The 18,139-nt window shown below is 36.3% G+C and overlaps 1 protein-coding gene across 2 annotated transcripts; it reads left to right on the top strand.

Moving 5' to 3' along the window:
• The first annotated feature begins 1,625 nt into the window (after nucleotides 1-1,625).
• hbp1 (HMG-box transcription factor 1) lies at nucleotides 1,626-9,452 on the top strand. Of its 2 annotated transcripts, none has more exons than XM_042495887.1 (11): nucleotides 1,626-1,668; nucleotides 2,984-3,137; nucleotides 3,239-3,419; nucleotides 3,874-3,994; nucleotides 4,169-4,283; nucleotides 5,337-5,458; nucleotides 5,721-5,877; nucleotides 6,188-6,332; nucleotides 7,307-7,594; nucleotides 8,227-8,368; nucleotides 8,515-9,452. In XM_042495887.1, exons 2-11 carry the CDS (start codon nucleotides 3,065-3,067, stop codon nucleotides 8,530-8,532), a joined length of 1,362 nt encoding a protein of 453 aa, XP_042351821.1. In that variant the 5' UTR covers nucleotides 1,626-1,668; nucleotides 2,984-3,064; the 3' UTR covers nucleotides 8,533-9,452. The 2 variants fall into 2 exon arrangements, with proteins under 2 accessions (XP_042351821.1, XP_042351822.1); XM_042495888.1 differs by lacking the exon at nucleotides 1,626-1,668 and adding an exon at nucleotides 2,641-2,726.
• Nucleotides 9,453-18,139: the final 8,687 nt, after the last annotated feature.

Below are 18,139 nucleotides of genomic sequence, written 5' to 3'. Positions count from 1 at the left end.
TTTTCTTACAACAAATGTGAATATCCACTACATTTGTGTTTCAGATTAATTAAACAGACTGTCAGAATTCCATGAGACAAGATTCACTTAGTTTGCTACAGAGTGTTATGATGAAAGTGAAGTGAGCCAAAGCAGCGTTGCTTAAAGCTTGTTTGAATTAGATTTTTCACGACTCACCTTAAAAATGTAAGCGTACATTTTACTCGTCAGTGTCAGCCGCATTATTTGTTTGTATATTGAACACTTTTGTTGACACTCACATTTTCGCCACAGTGTTACAGTGTAATATCGTTTACGAATATCTAAACATTGTTTGTTAAAACTGGATGCCAAAGCTTATTTCTTACTGGATAATTGTGAGCAAATAGGTCACAATCTCTTGTAATCTCTGGCAGCATGAGGCACACTGGCACAAAAAGTGTGCCAACATGAAGAAGGATTAACAATTTGTTAAAGATTTGATAACATATTTCACATTTTGATCACGATAGAATGTAAACTTGGCAGTACTTAAACATTTTTACAAAGTACATTTCTGTTTATCATTAAGATTTAATCCCTCGAACACGTGTTCACGTATCATTGTTGGTAAGTGTGTTTGTGGCAGGTAGCCTTATACTATGCTTTTGCAAAAAAACAAACTTCAGAGAGATAGCTGATAGTTTTGTAAGAATATACAACACATTGCTGTACAATTTGAAATTGAGTATTTACTGTTATTATATAGACCCAGCTTTAATTTTATAAGTTGCCCCATTAGATTGTAGTCAGTATAGGCAGGCAGTGTCTTGAAACAATTGATTTTCCTGCGTTTTTAGTGTAAAATCTAAGTCATGTTTTTGTGTCAGTGAAATATACATTATGATTATGGCATCCATTATTGCTGTCTACCTCTGCCAACAACTTATACTGTTTGGAAACACATTATGATGTTCACTCTAAGCAGAAATCTTAAATGGGTCTTCTCTCTCTGTGTCCTCTCTCTTTTTAAAAATAAGAATTGAAGTCTTATGTGTTTTATCTGTGGTTTACTGCAGCTTAAACGGTTTAAAGCCAGTTTAACATTTCAATATTCTGAAATTATTCCCCCCTTCGTGCAGGCAGTGCTGGTAATTTTTGAAGGCAAACTCCAAAATACTGGCTTGAAATATTGTATGTTTCACTTTTCATGTCAATAAAGAACATTTTTATATTTGCGAGTCACACAACTATTTGGAATGGCACACATTAAAAGATGCATTCACCATTCAGTCATTCATTCACCATTCATTCGTTCCTGATAATCATTAATTTGTTCATTTACTATATTTTGTACTGAAAAGTTAAAACAATTATTTGCAGGTGTATGGAGAAATGATCTAGAAAGCAATGGTAGTATGTGCTTCTTGCTGAAGTTGCAACATTATAGATAAAAAAATAACCATGTATTGTTCCTGTTATTGCCAATCAGCTGTTACTTCCAAATAACAGACATGTACTTTCATCCAATCATACGATGATAAACAAACTAGAGTACGCCTCCAATGTTTTTCATAACAGTATCGACCAATAGGATGCCTAGATCATTGTTATTGACGTTCTAATCAACCAATAGGAGTCTTTCTCTGGAAACATTCATTCCCACCCCTCGAGTGAACGCCAGAGAGTTTCTTGATGTCGACAGGTTTGGTAAGTGGGAAGTCGACTATTTTTTCGAATAAATGAACTGTTAAAACCAAATTTTAAATGGAGCTTCGCGTGCTACGTGTCTTTGCAATTCAAGCACGTTGTTTTTACGGGGTTGTCACTCGTTTATTTGACGTCGAACGACAGAATGTGCTCGACAATGTTTTTTTCGCTGTGACGCTTGCTGTTTTGGTGCTAACAAGCCCACCCGACAGCAGTTTTGTGTATCAAAACAAGTCCTTCATTTGGCAAAATGTCATTTGTTTCGTGTAAAAATGTATCTGAAAGGCTGCTTTGTGTTTTTGTGTCATTCATTTTGAACGGGGCAGATAGGTTGCGTCATGCCTCAACTTGTTGACATTCTTTTGTTTACAGTGTTAGACCCGACAGCCTGTGGGTTTGAACTGAGGACACTGCTGCTGCTTTAGGGGAGTAGAAAAGCAGTAGGCCCGAGCTTAAACATGCCTTTTTTTTGGACATGATACATTTGAAACGTTTTGTTAACGTTTTTTTTTTTTTATTTTTATACCCGCGTTTGCAATGTTGAATCAACGGTTTGTCAGCGTATGCAGCGAACGCTCGATTGTCAGATCGCAAAGAATAGTTAGTTCTTTATGAATGGACTCATTTGATGTTAACAGCCTCTTTGACATTTTGACGATTTTCTAATACTTTGCATGCTGTAAAAGACCACAGAATGTTCAACCCAACACACGATATGTTATTCTGTCATTGATATCCTTAAACGTTGTTTCCAGATTCGTGTTTTCGAGTCTTTATACGCTACTTTTACAAACGAATCTCTGGTATTTTTCACTTTTGCTACGCAGTTATGAATGAATGAGCTCTGGTACGCATGCGCTAAATGCTTTTTAGTTTATAAACAAGGCCTCCACGCAGCGGGTCACATGACTAGTCACAGAGGTAGCCTATACTGAGTCGATTCAGAGACAAAGGATTATCCAAAGGTTGCCTACTTTTTTCATTATGTCGACGCAATGCATGACATGTCTTGCTATGATAACACACTGGTGTATTTTTAATTTGCTGCGGTCAGAAAGGTATGGATTTTGTGTATTACTTTATGTTGAGGTTTTTTTACTCAATGGACTCGTTCAGTATGTCTTAACGAAAGCATGTAACTTAGTCAGACGTATGTATGTAATTAGTAAAACTCAATTTAAAATAATTACGAGTGGTTACTGTTGAACTGAAACTGTTTTATAATATGAAACGGAAATGTGCAGCAGTTTCACTTTGTTAATGAAAGCTCTCGTTCTATCCTTTTTGTTTTGCAATAAACCCTCTGATGTGGCAGAATATTATGATGGAAGCTGAGTAAACTGACCTGCAACCTGTAAAAAGGAAAAACAAGAGGAATTAGCTAAGCATTTTGAGAATGGACGAGTCTTTTGATCCTCTCAAGTGTAACGAGGACCTGCCCTCTTCACCTGGGTGCCACATGGATTATGGTAAACTCCTAGAATCAGTAAGAAATCATTATGCTACATTTAAGTAAATTTAGTTTTTCCCCACATATTTATTATGGATGTTACTTTTGACTTTCCCTCAGATGACCTGCCAGAGCTGCAGGAGGTGGAGGAGGACCAGAGGTCTCCAGAGTTATTTCAGGTTGGAGCAGGAGTGTCTCACCAGGAGCTCAGCTGCTCCCCCAGCACCAACTGGCTCACTGAGCTGGCCAACATTGCCACCAGTCCCCAGAGCCCCCTGTTGAAGAGTGCCCCTCATAAGAGGTTTGTACCAAGACAAAGTGAATGTAAATTTACAAAGTTTAATGAGTGTAAACAGTGATGCAAACCCAAATAGTTTATAACCACTGTAAGAGCTTAAGTACACACTAGTAGCCCTGGGGGTTTTCCACAAAGCAGGAATGGCACGTTAGCCACATGATTTAGAAATTGTGTTATGAAATTTCTTATGAAATTCTGTTGACTTTTTCATCATCATTGCAGTAAATGATGCATCATGTTCACATCATTATAACCAGGATATTGCCAAATCATTTTCAAATTAAACCTGGTAAGCTAGTCTTATATTGTTTAATGCGCCTGCTGGTGTTGAAAGACAGGATTACATGCAGTTGTCTCAGGATTTATAGATATCAGTGATCCTTTACTGAAAAATACAAAGAGTCGCCAATGACTAAATGTAACACTGATATGTATTTGTGATTTTTTATTTTTCCAGATCATCTCCAGTCCACATCTTTGGCAACAGTAATAGTTTACATTCCTACGCCCGTCCCCCATTAGCCAGTAGTGCACCCAACCCATCCAGAGGCCACCTCAGGGAGCGCAGGCGTGTCAGGGTAACCTTCACTTCCAACCTCAACCTTTGACAACACAAGAATCATCTATTCTTGTAAACCAAGTGATTATTTTCCTGAAAATTCTGTATGACGTGTACACTAATAATGTTTATTTTACCGATGTCATTGTTAGAAGTTGTTTTTTTTTAATTTGTTTTTTTATATATACAACAGGCCAGCAGTGAATCGGAGTCAGGAGTTTTCTCAATGTCTTCATCTTTTTCTGATGATGAAGACATGGCATGGTCTCACTCCTGGCCGACCACTGCCTGGCATTGCTTCCTTAAAGGTGCGTGCATACACACTCATATGCATGCTGTATGTATGCATCAACCAGTGTACACGCAGACACATCTCTCTCTCACGCACGCACACACACACACACACACACACACACACACACACACACACACACACGTGTAAGTGAAACCTGAGCTTTTCTTAGAATTTCTAGGGGGAAAAAAATGGTCTTCAGAACTATGCCTCATAGCTTTAAGGCAAAATCCACAGTCCAGTGTTTTGAAGTGGGGAGTCTGTTTTAACATTAAAGTAATTCATTCATGTTTTCTTAAATGTGTTAATGTTTTACATCAGTAATGTGTAATTTAAAGCGCATCTTTTTTTTTTTTTGAACAAATATAAGTTAAGAAACACAATTTCATTTTATCTTTAAGATATAGTATGCTGGATTTCCATGAAAAACAATGTATAGACTCATACAGAGGTAATCCCTCTCAGACTCTGCCCTCTGCCTGTATTTTCTTCCCCTTTTTTCTTATTTTCTGTGTTCAGAATTTTCAGTGCTCAGGTGAGGTCGGGCATTATTAAAATGGTAGCATTTAGGTGCCAGACCGTATGCAGCAGGCCGGAAAAGTGCGAACAAAGCGAGGTAAAGCACCAAACGAAGGTGAATTTGGGGTTGGCTATTTCTGTCACTTTTGATGGCAAGTGTATTTAAAACAGTAAACGATAATCCTGCAAAATTTCATAAACTGTAATTAAAACTCTTCCAAATTGTTTATGAATAGATCTATAGTTAATATAGTCAAAACAGTACTGATTGGCTGCTTAACGGCTCTGCCCTCAAAGTGTGTATCTGATAAGCAAACAAGCAATCGATTTGGGTCAGAAGCTGTAGTTGTGGGGACACTAGTCCTTTTTTAACACATTCCTGAAAGGGTTGTCCCTGTACAATCAGGACGAGCATGAATTACAAACACTTGTAAAGACATTCTGCCTTCATGTGTCCAAACAGAGGTATTGCACCCGCTTTCAAGCATTCTCCTCTCAGTATCAACACATCTGCGTATTCATCATGCCACATTGTTGTGTTGATATTCAGGAACTCGCCTGAGATTCCATCGAGGTCCTAATGTGGAGTGGCAGGAAGCGGATGAACTCGGGGATTCTGATGATGACTCGGATGATGAAACTATGATGCCATCCTCCTCCTCCTCTCCTAAGGTAGACATCAAGTAGGGTGTGCTGCGGTCTCAATGATGTCAGTAAATGTAACAATGGCTTGTAATGGCCACAAGGTGGCAGCCAGGCTAAAAAGGTTTGAATGAAACAGACAGCATCTTTGACAAATTGCAATGGTGATAGAAATAAATGTCATCAGGCACCATTTTATTTATATGCCAGTTCCTCTTTGTGGGTGTTGTCCACTTGCTCATCTTGCTGGTGAGGACACACTCCTGTTATCGGTCTTTTACTTTATTTACAGAGATACGGTGCTGAGGGGCTGAGGTTGGTGAACCACGAAGAGACAGTTTCTTTTGGCCAGGCGGTTCTCAAACTGACCTTTGACCCCGGTTCACCCGATGATGGCCTTCTTACAGCTGAATGCCGATTGGATCACCCATTTTTTGTGAAAAATAAAGGTAAAATAAGATTTTTTAAAAACAAACTTAGTATCTTTTATTCTAAGTACAAATGTAGACTGCATGTTGTTTTTTGACTGAAAAGAAAACGTAAGAAAATGACATCTTTGTAGGCAAGAAACAAACAAAATAATGCCAAACTCAGATTTTGTTGCAATATGTGACTAGTCCTTGCCAGTAGAAGCTTCAAAAGACCAGATGAAGCCAAATGCCAAATTAAAAATACCTTTTTTTGTTTAAAGAAACAGCTTTATTAAATGAATAAGTAATTAAATTAAATAATCTGTAATGTCCCATCTGTGTTTTTCAGGGTGGTGCTCGTTTTATCCGAGCCTTACTGTGGTGCATCATGGGATCCCTTGCTATGAAATGCAGTTGGGCAATGTGTGCCTGCCACCAAACCACCCAGAAGCCATTAACTGCGATGACTCGGTTGTCTTTGATACTTTCAGAAGGTAAGCCCCTATAACTGATGTCGTCTTGCATTGAGTGATAAAGAGACACGCCCTGGTACCTTGAATTCAGCTTTGTTTTTCTCACATGCCTCCACAGAAAATGGCAAACATATTGATTTATTGATTGATTGGGGACTGTGTTTAACTGCAAATATCTAAACATCCATTTACAAACACTCACACAACTTGTGCAGTACAATCCAAGTCTTATTAATCAAGTGGTATGCGCAGAACTTTCCAAACACATGCGTTTTCTCCAAAACCTTGGTATTTAAAACTGAACTCACACTTTGCCTTCTCCAAAGCCAAATTTCAATACTAAGGTTTTTGAGCAAAATACATGTGTTGAGCATACGCCTGGATAAATGAGTCTTGGAGTTTACTGCATTGGCTGTGTGAGAGTTTTTAAACTGATGTTTTGCTGTTGATAGTTGTGAACTCCAGTTCTGGAGCTCATCATTAATCCATGAGGGTCAAGGCATGCTCAGCATGAGGGCCAAATAAATTATTATTTTAGTCATTTTCTGTGGAGGAATGCACAAAAAACAAAGTTTTCTGAATGAATTTAAGGCAACAGTGACTGACTAACTGATGTACAGACGTTCATTTTGTGGGTGAAGCGTTCCTTTTAAAGTTTCTGTAATTGACATTTCCATTGAGCAGTGTATCAAATAACAGTGACAGTGTGAAAGTAGTTGCTTGTAGTGATGAATTTACAAATAACTCTACAGCCCCCATCAGCTACATTGAGCTTTGTAACAAGTTTTCGCTCATTGTTTAACTCTCCAGCCCACAACTTTGTTTTTATTCATTCTCACCACTCTTGTCATTTTTGCAACAATAAGCAATAGGTTTAAACCTGCAGTAAGTTTTTTGGCCACTTGCCGACATAAAAAAAAAGGCAGATGAAGCGCAATGAATAATAAAAACATAATATTAACATCTGTCTCTGTGTTTCTTCTTTTCTCCTGCAGTTACGACTTCACCCCACTAGACTCGTCCGCAGTCTATGTTCTCAGCAGCATGGCTCGTCAGCGCAGGACCTCCTTGTCTAGTGGGGGCGCCGTCAGTCCAGACTGTGACAAACTTGAGCGCTCCAGCTCCCCACAATCCTCGACTGGCAAGTCAAGCAGGAGCCACACCTCAGGGACAGCTGGCGGCGCCACGCCAACAAAATGCAAGCGGCCAATGAACGCCTTCATGCTCTTCGCCAAGAAGTACAGAGTGGAGTACACACAGATGTATCCTGGAAAGGACAACAGGTATGCAAAAGTCACTAAGATCCAGTGCACTTAATCAAACTATTTCTGTAGAACAGAAATATCTCATTTAGGGCAATTCATTTCTGTGTCACTGTGTTAGATGTAAGCTTATGAAGTATAAGTACTGTAGAGAATGAGTAATGTGAATAACCTTTTTTTTAAAAGCATACTTTACTAAGACTTTTTTTGACATATTATACAATGGCATTTTTGTTGTACTACGACACTTTTTACAAAGTACACTATGACATACTATAATATGTCGTGTTATCATGTCACCTTTTCTTTTTAAAAATTATGACATATTCATGACATATTACAATTGACTTTTTCGACATACTATACTATGACATTTTTTGGCATACTTTTTGACAAAATACCATGATTTTAATATATTTGTTTGACATATTTCACAACCATATTTTAAAACCTATATACTATGGCATTCCTGACATACTATACTGTGTTGTAAAAAAAAAAAGTGTAGTAGGTCATAAAAATGTCAGTATTTTATGGTGTTAACGATGTCATAGTATGGTCTGACATACAAAGTAGTACGTCATCTCTATGCTGTGACACTTTGTCCGTTTAAGACAATAATGTGAAATATGCTGTCTCACCTCAAACTCCAGAGCCATCAGTGTTATCCTAGGTGACAGGTGGAAGAAGATGAAGAATGAGGAGAGGAGGATGTACACCATGGAGGCCAAGGCTCTGGCTGAGGAGCAGAAAAGACTCAATCCAGACTGCTGGAAACGTAAAAGAACCAACTCAGTAAGGATCAGAGTTACTTAACTATAACATCTAGTAGCTTTATAACATCCATTTTATAATGACATTGCATGTTAAATTATATTTACCTAGTGTTTGGTTTCAGTCATGTGTCCACCCTGCTGTAGACTCATGTCATCTTTCAACAGGGTTCACAGCAGACCTAGATAATCCCCCAGAATTCCCAGCTGCTGGCATGTTGACACGGAGTGTTGCTGGACAGAGTCTGACGGACCGCTTGATGCCTCTTTGCTCTCCTGTATTCTTGAGACTCGACTGTGATGCTGAATTCACATGCTTTTTGTAACCTTGAAACATTATTAGAGACAAACCAGAATTATTAACTATAAACAAAACATGTAATCTAGTCACTAACAGTGCATATATTTTCTTATATCTTTAATGTCAAAGACATCTTACTCCGCTGAAATAAGAACGGACCTCCTCAATTATTTCAGGTTATTTCATATTCAAGGTTGAAAAATGAGAGACAGTGGTGCTAAGCTTCAGTGTAGAAGGAGCAGAAAACAAGAAGTGTCTATTTATAATTGTAAAAAAGGGGAATTTTAGCTAACTTTTTTCACATCTGTTCAATTATATTTGTAAGATTCAGTATATTGCACAGATTGGTAACCCTTTCATACATTTTGTAATACAGTATATATTCTGCAGCCAACTGTTCGTGATGCTGCCCTGCCAAGATTTTTGATATTTGCCTAACCACCCGGCCATATGATGACAGGGCTTTCAGCATGTGGTGGTGGGTTTACACTCAGTCACAAAGCACTTCAGGCCTTTCGCTGTGAGTGTTTGTTTCTTTTGCACTTTATATAAATATGTAATCTAATCCTTTACAGCCATTGTATACTGGTGGAAACCATTTGTATAATACAGCTAGTACCTTGATAGTTAGCCGTTTGACACAATCATGGCCCAGTAGCCGTGCTCTGCTTTCAGGTTGCTCTGAAATTTTAAGTGCTCTGTTCATAATGTACAGGTCTCACAGCCCCAACAACCTCTTGCACAAAATATCCTTGTATCATATTATAAATATTTTTTTTTTAAAACCAACTGTAATCACAACCTGTGGGGATGTTTGGCTTTGTTTTTGAATACATGTTCACATGTTTTTACCTGTCTTTTGTTTTGAATAATATCCTCTCGTGAACAAGTGTGGTAAGAGCCATGCTGAACCAGGCAAAATTTATCTCGAGCTTTTAAGAGCCCTCGATATCCACGGATCTGAACATCCGACCAGTAAAGCCTGCTGTGTCCTGCTAATAACAAAGCTGAAGAGGGTTTTATTCTTCTGTTTCTCTCTGGCACATCAAAACCCCCATGCACATACAGTATGCTGACAAAGCCGCCCAAGGAGAAGCTGAAGCAGGAGTATTTACTCTTGTGGCTGAATGAGGACAACGTTAAAGGTTTTAATTGAATCCTACTCTTTGAAACACAGACCTCTTCTCCTGAAGATGAAACGGGATCTGTAAGGTAAATGAAAGAACACATTATCATAAGCTTTCAACTCGAAGTTAAAGGATGTTCCAAAGGAAGACTTGCATTTTCACAAAAACATCCAGTTCAAAACATCCAAGATTTGCTTTCTTTCCCTTTTGGCCTGATGCTTGCACTAGCATACAGAAATTATAAAAACTACTAGAATAATATGTAATATTGTCAATTTTAAGACATATTTGCTTTGTTAAACCCAGGGGGCGCTGTCACTCTATTTTTGCTTAGTGGTAGACATGCTGCTTTTACCCATAATACAAAAATCTCATTTCTCTCTCTGTGTGAAAGATAACAAGATTATAGTGTTAGCATAGAGATAACATTAATAATACTGTATCTGCAGTTTAGTAAGTATAACATGTTGCAGTTGTTTAAAAATAGAAGCAAATCAGCACTTTAGTCTGCTATAGGTTAAAAAACAACAGCTCTTGAATAATGTATGGAGATTTGGAAGTTATTATGTTTATGAATTTCTCGAGGACCCAGCTTGTCTGCAAGCAGAAAATGGTTAGTCTGAAAGGATGAGATACATAGCACTGTTTGCCTCATGAAATAACAATGATCAACACCCTGCAAGCCTCTCAAGCAAAGGAATCTAATTATAGCATTTCTGTAACAGGCCACTCCAAAATGATCCGAGTTGAATACTTTATGGCGTATTTTAGGAAATGGAAAGTTATGTCAGATATGCGTCTGGCTCAGCACCATTCTAAGTTTAAATTGAGAACTAAAGAAAAAAGAAGTTATTTGCGATCAGAAATTAAAAGCATTTTTCAAATTTTGTACAGTTTTGTAAATTAAAACAATGTGTCATTGTCATGAGGCTGGTTACACAACGTGGAAGCAGATTTGTCCACCTGGGAGCTTAGCTGTTGGACACCGAGGAAACATACCATAGAACACTAAAAGAAGACTGTTAAAATACAATCTTATAACCTTTTAATGCCATACTATTTCATGATTTTTTTAATGACATATGTTTGTGGTATTGTATGGCAACTACACTAATCTATTTTAATGACATTTTTTAAAATGACTTTTTGGCATGTTATATGTAATTGTTTTGGTAAAATACTATACTACCACACTTTTAATGGCATCCTGTACGATGACATTTTTTACTAAATACTATAGTATAAGATTTTTTACAAGATACTATTTTTTGTATCTCTCTCTCTTTTTTGGACGTAATACTATACCATAACTTTAGCATACTATCTTGGATGCTATTTTGGACAACATACTATATTATGATTTTCATATGCTATTTTTAATGCATTATAGCAACCTCACTCCGGCCAGACATGATCATTACCTCTGAGGTGGCAAAACAGCAGATCATACTGGAGCTCACAGTCAGCATTGAGGAAGCCAATGGACAGAAACGTCCTAAGTACCAAGAGCTAGTGGAGATTGGCTCCAGGAAAGAGACTGGAAGACTTTCTTTGAACCCATAGAGGTGGGCTGCAGAGGCTTTGCTGGCCGCTCACCCTGCAGGACATCACAGTGATGGCCAAGAAGAGGGCATCAAATCTGTGAGTGAATTTTGGATATAATTCTCTACTATGACTTTTATTATGCTATTTTGGACAAGAGTATGCTGTATCATTTTTTTTTAAAGCAAATTTGGATACGATAGCATGGCTTTTTTATGTCATGTTGGACAACATACTCTACTATGGCTTTTTTTTTTTACATTATTTTGAACAACATAATAAACTATCACTTTTCTATGCCATTTTAGACAACATACTATACTATGACTTTTTCAATACTATTTTTATAACATGATATATGATGACATTTCATGCAGTTTTGTAAATACACACTGTACTATGATTTTTCCATGCTATTTTGAACAATGTACCATACTATAACTTTTTTATGATCTCTTAGTTGACATACTATCCTATGACTGTTTTATGCCATTTTGGATGTCAAACTATACTGATTTTTTATGCTATTATGAACAACAGATGATATGTCTGTGACTATTTTTTAAATGTTATTTTTAACAGCAGACTGTAATATGACTTATTCATGGCATTTTGGATAACATATACTATAAATAATCTATGCCATTTTGCACAACATGCTATACTATGACATTTTTCATGGATTTTTGGAAGACATACTGTACTTGCAAAGTTTTTATATTTTGGATGACATACTACACTATAACGGTTTTATGATTTTTTTGGACGACATACTATACCACAATGCTTTTATGTATTTTTGAATGACTATACTTTGAGGTTTTTATGATTTTTTTGAATACATACTGTACTGTGACAGTTTTGAGATGTTTTTTTTGACGACATGGTATGCTTTGACATCTTTATGAATGTTGCTGATACATTTTTGGACGACATATTAGACTATGACATTTTAATTAATTTTTGGACCACACTTTGTACTGTGAAGTTTTTAGGATAGTTTGGACAACATACTGTACTGTGATGTCTATGATTACTTTGACGTTTTTCAAGAATTTTTGGATGACATACTATACTATGACATTTTTTGTGATTTTTCCGACGACATGCTATATGATAACATTTTTCACGTTGTCATACTCTTGGAGTGCCTGGATTTCCCTCTCGTTTTATCCAAATAATACTTTGCTTTTTGGTCACATTTTTGACAACATACTCAATACCAATTTCTGACCACGTACTGTACTATGACATTTTCGTCTGATTTTTGACGACGTACTATATAATAATGTTTTGGTCAGATTTTTGACAATAAATTATACAATGACATTTTGGTCAGATGTTTGATGACATACTATAGTATGACGTTTTTGGTTGGATTCTTGATGACATACTATACTGTGACGTTTTGGTCGGATTTTTGATGACATACTAAATTATGATGTTTTGGTCCAATTTCTGATGACATTCTATACAATGACATTTTGGTCAGTTTTTTGACAACATACTATACTATACTATGACGTTTTGGTCAGATTCTTGACGACATACTGTAGTATGACGTTTTGGTCCGATTTCTTATGACATACTATACTATGAAGTTTTTGGTCAGATACAGAGATTTTTAGAAAAGATATTTAAAAAATAGCAGGCATGCATACCTGTTAAAAAATAACTGAATTATAAAAAGTTAAGTAGAAATATAAATCAATGTTCATAAACTTACTTTTATACTCAATATTACATTACGGTTAAGTGATGCCTCTTAAAAATTTGCATGCATTAAAAATTGTATGGTGACAAAAGAAATTGTCATGAATTTAGTAATGGATTCTTAACATGTAAAATGTTTAAAATGATTTTTTCAAAAGTTTGAAATTTGAAAGCGTTTTTCAGATACAATGCTGTTTAATAAATCGGACACTGATGGTACAGCGCTGTGTTGTACTATTTTTTCTACCAAAAATGTTTTGCGCAGGTGAGAGGATAACAGACTAAAAAAATATATTTTAAAGGGGGTAATTTACAGAAAAAAGTGTGAGAACAAGTTTGCTATACTATGTGGTTTTCAGCAGTGTTTTTGACATATCATACTTTGACATTTTTTGTCATACTATAACATGGCGTTTTCGGTTGTTTTTTTGACACACAATATTATGATGGTTTTGGATGTTTTTCCAACAGTCTATACTACGGCGTTTCTTGACATGCTATTGTCAGTGGTTGTCAGTATGTCGTTTTCGTTTTTGAAATGCTGTATTACAATGTTGTTGGACATTTTATCACCATTCTATACTGTGTCTCTACATGCTATTTTATGTGGTTTTCAGGTGTTTTTTGGACATGTCATATTTTGACATTTTTTGACAAACTACACTGTGACGTGCTCGGTCATGTTTTTGACATGCTATATTGTGATACTTTTGGAAGATTTTTCGACATGTCGTATTTTGACATTTTGCCATACTATGTAAAAATGGTCAAAAAATTGATGGCTCCAAATGCTGAAATAAGTCTTAGAACAGCATGTTGAGGCCGTTTTTAGTATAGCCAGTTAAAAAAACCTATCCAAAAAGTCAATATTTTGAGTGTTTTAGGCCAACGTATAGTTTGCTGAAAAAAGTCATACAATAACACAGGGAAACAAATGCTGAAAGTAGTCATAGAACAGCATGTTGAGGCCTTTTATAGTATAGCCAGCTGAAAAAAAATTCCAAAAAGTCCTTATTTTGAGTGTTTTAGGCCAAAGTATAGTTTGGGGAAAAAGTCATACAATAACACAGGGAAAAATGGTCAAAAAAGTGATCTCACCAAATGCTTGAAAAAAGTCATGGAATAGCAAGTTGAAGCCATTTATAGTATAGGCAGCTGAAGAAACTGTCCAAAAAGTCAACAGTTTGAGTATTTTAGGCCAAAGTATAGTTTGAGGAAAAAAGTCATACTATAGTACAGGGAAAAATGGTCAAAATAGTGATCGCTCCAAATGTTATAAAAAGTAGTAGAATAGCATGTTGAGGCTGTTAACAGTATAGTCAGCTGAAAAAATAGTCCAAAAAGTCAGTATTTTGAGTGTTTATGACCGAAGTATAGTTTGAGGAAAATATTAATACTATAGTACAGGGAAAAATGGTCAAAAAAGTGATTGCTCCAAATGTTATAAAAAGTAGTAGAATAGCATGTGGAGACCATTAATAGTATAGCCAGTTGAAAAAAAAACTCCAGAAATTCAATATTTTGAGCATTTTAGGCCAAAGTATAGTTTGGGGAAAAAAGTCATACTATAGCACAGGGAAAAATCTTCAAAAAAGTGATCGCTTTAAGTGCTGAAAAAGGTCACAGAACAGCATGTTGAGGCTGTTAACAGTATAGTCAGTTGAAAAAACTGTCCAAAAAGTCAAAATTTTGCGTGTTTAGGCCAAAGTATAGTTTGGGGAAAAAAGTCATACTATAGCACAGGGAAAAATGGCCAAAAAAGTGATGGCTCCAAATGCTGAAAAAAGTCATAGAACAGCATGTTGAGGCCATTTATAGTATAGGCAATTGAAAAAACTCTCCAGAAAGTCAATATTTTGAGTTTTTTAAGCCAAAGTATAGTTTGGGGGAAAAAGTCATAACATAGTACAGGGAAAAATCTGCAAAAAAGTGATTGCTCAAAATGTTACAAAAAGTAGTAGAATAGCATGTTGAGACCATTTATAGTATAGCCCGCTGAAAAAACTGTCCAAAAAGTCAATTGTTTGGATGTTTTAGGCCAAAGTATAGTTTCGGGAAAAAGTCATACTTAAGCACAGGTAAAAATGGTCAAAAAAGCGATCCCACCAAATGCTTGAAAAAGTCATAGAACAGCATATTGAGGCCTTTTACAGTATAGCCAGCTGGAAAAACTCAATATTTACCAAAAAGTCAATATTTTGAGAATTTCAGGCCAAAGTATAGTTTGGGGAAAAAAGTCATACTATAGTACAGAGAAAAAATGGTCAAAAAAGTGATCGCTCCAAATGCTGAAAAAAGTCATAAAACAGCATGTTGAGGTTGTTAACAGCATAGCCAGCTGAAAAAAAACTGTCGAAAAAGTCAATAGTTTGAATATTTCAGGCCAAAGTATAGTTTGGGGAACAAAGTACTATGGCCAAAAAATGGCCAAAAAAAGTGATCTCACCAAATGCTGAAATAGTCATAGAATAGCATGTTGAGACCATTTATAGTGTAGCCCACTGATAAAACTGTCCAAAAAGTCAATTGTTCAGATGTTTTAAGCCAAAGTATAGTTTGGGGAAAAAGTCATACTATAGCACAGGGAAAAATCTTCAAAAAAGTGATCGCTTTAAATGCTGAAAAAGGTCACAGAACAGCATGTTGAGGCTGTTAACAGTATAGTCAGTTGAAAAAAAATGTCCAAAAAGTCAAAATTTTGAGTGTTTTAAGTATAGTTAGTATAGTATAATTTGTTAAGTATAGTTTGGGGAAAAAAGTCATACTATAGCACAGGGAAAAATGGTCCAAAAAGTGATCATTTCAAATGTTATAAAAAGTAGTAGAATAACATGTTAAGGCCATTTGTAGTATAGCTAGTTGCAAAAATTGTCCATAAAGTCAATATTTTGAGTGGTTGGGCCAAAGTACAGTTTGGGGAAAAAGTCATACTATAGCACAGGGAAAAATGGTCAAAAAAGTGATCGCGCCAAATGTTGAAAAAGCCATAGAACAGCATGTTGAAACCATTTAAAGTCTAGCCAGTTGAAAAAAAAAATCCAAAAAGTCAATATTTTGAAAGAATAGTTTTGGCTAAAAAGTCATACTATAGCACAGAGAAAAATGGTCAAAAAAGTAATTGATCCAAATATTATAAAAAGTAGTAGAATACTATGTTAAGGCCATTTGTAGTATAGCTAGTTGCAAAAACTGTCCAAAAAGTCAATATTTTTAGCATTTTAGGCTCAAGAAAAGTTTTGGGAAAAAAGTCATACTATAGCACAGGGACAAATGGTCAAAGAAGTGATCACTTCAGATGCTCAACAAAGGCATAGAACAGCATGTTGAGGCTGTTAACAGTTCAGCCAGTTGAAAAAACTTTCCAAAAATGTCAATATTTTGAGCGTTTTAGTCCAATGTTTAGTTAGGGGAAAAAAGTCATACTATAGCACAGAGAAAAATGTTAACAGGTGTTAACAGTATAGCAAAGTATCGTTTTGGGAGAACAGTCATAGTATATGTTACGGCCCTGAGCCGTGAGCTCTAATCCCCTCCTCTCGCCTTATGTGGATGTACAGTATTTATGTGTGTGTGTCTAACCATCCAATTGAGTTACAGCTCTCCCCAGAGGGCGTGTCCTTCCCGGCGGCTGGTGATTGATGCAGCTGGTCGGTGCGGGGCTCCACCAATCCAGGAGGGACGGCGGTTATAAAAGTTCGGTGTGCTCTACTGATGGCGGCAGACACCACCTGTATCTCCTCGTTGCTAAGTTGTTGCTTGTGAATTGTATAAAGTATAAGAGAATTTGATTCCTGTGCGTGTCCCAGATTTGGGCCAGGGTAAGATTAAAACACTGATTTTGTACTGCACTCACCATAGGTTTTGTCACTGTTTAGTTTCACTAGGTTCAGGGGTGCTGGTCATTTGTCTTTCTCTTTTTCACTAAGTCACTACAGTAGTAAGTTAGGTTTTGTTTTCAAGATATTGGAGTTATTTGTCACCGTAATCCTTAGTTTTAGATAGTCAGTTCCACTTTTGCTTTAAGGAGTCCTGTTTTTGTTATGGTCATTTCATTGTTTTGACAGCACCTGGCGGCCCTTATCTGTTTTGTAGTTAATATGCTCATGTCTGTTTTTTTTAAAAATAAATACACCTTAATTCACAATCCCCTCCAACGATTGTGTGTGTGTTACTTCTCTTTTCCCCATTGCAAGCTGGGTTTGCAACACTGTAGCACAGGGAAAAATGGTAAAAAAAAAAAAAGTTATTGCTCCAAATGCTGAAAATAGTCATAGAACAGCATGTTGAGACCCCTCTTAATGTGGTTTAATGTGGTCTCTGCACACTATTTAATGTGGTTTAAAGCTGTTTTCATCTTTTTTTTGGATGGGTCAATTTTTGACATTTTTGCCATACTATAGCCTTGCTTTTTGGGTTATTTTTTCGACTTGCCATATTATGGTGTTTTTGGCGGTTTTTGCAACTTTCAATGCTATGGAGTGTCTCTGCACGCTATTTAATGTAGATTAAAGGTTTTTTCAGCAGTTTTTGGGACGTGAAATTTTGTAACACTTTTGCCATACTATAGCCTTGCTTTTCGGGTCATTTTTTAAACTTGCCATATTATGGTGTTTTTATCCAGTTTGGTAACTTTCAATATTAATGCGTGACTTTGCACACTATTTAATGTGGTTTAAAGCTGTTTTCAGCAGTTTTTGGGACGTGTAATTTTTTAACACTTTTGCCATACTATAGCCTTGCTTTTCGGGTCATTTTTTAAACTTGCCATATTATGGTGTTTTTGGCCGTTTTTGCAACTTTCAATATTAATGCGTGTCTCTGCACACTATTTAATGTGGTTTAAAGCTGTTTTCAGTTGTTTTTGGGACGTGTCATTTTTTGACATTTTTGCCATACTATAGCCTTGCTCTTTGGGTCATTTTTTCGACTTGCCATATTATGGTGTTTTTGGCTGTTTTTGCAAATTTCAATGCTATGGCGTGTTTCTGGACGCTATTTATTGTGGTTTTAAGCTGTTTTTAGCTGGTTTTGGGATGGATCATTTTTGATATTTTTGCCATAGTATAGCCTTGCTTTTGGGGTTATTTTTTTGACTTGCCATAATATGTTT

Source organism: Plectropomus leopardus, chromosome 11, assembly GCF_008729295.1.
Source record: "Plectropomus leopardus isolate mb chromosome 11, YSFRI_Pleo_2.0, whole genome shotgun sequence".
In the NCBI taxonomy this organism is placed as follows: Eukaryota; Metazoa; Chordata; class Actinopteri; order Perciformes; family Serranidae; genus Plectropomus; species Plectropomus leopardus.
Note: the sequence above shows the minus strand (reverse complement) of the source record. Positions and strands in the feature narration are given on the sequence as shown.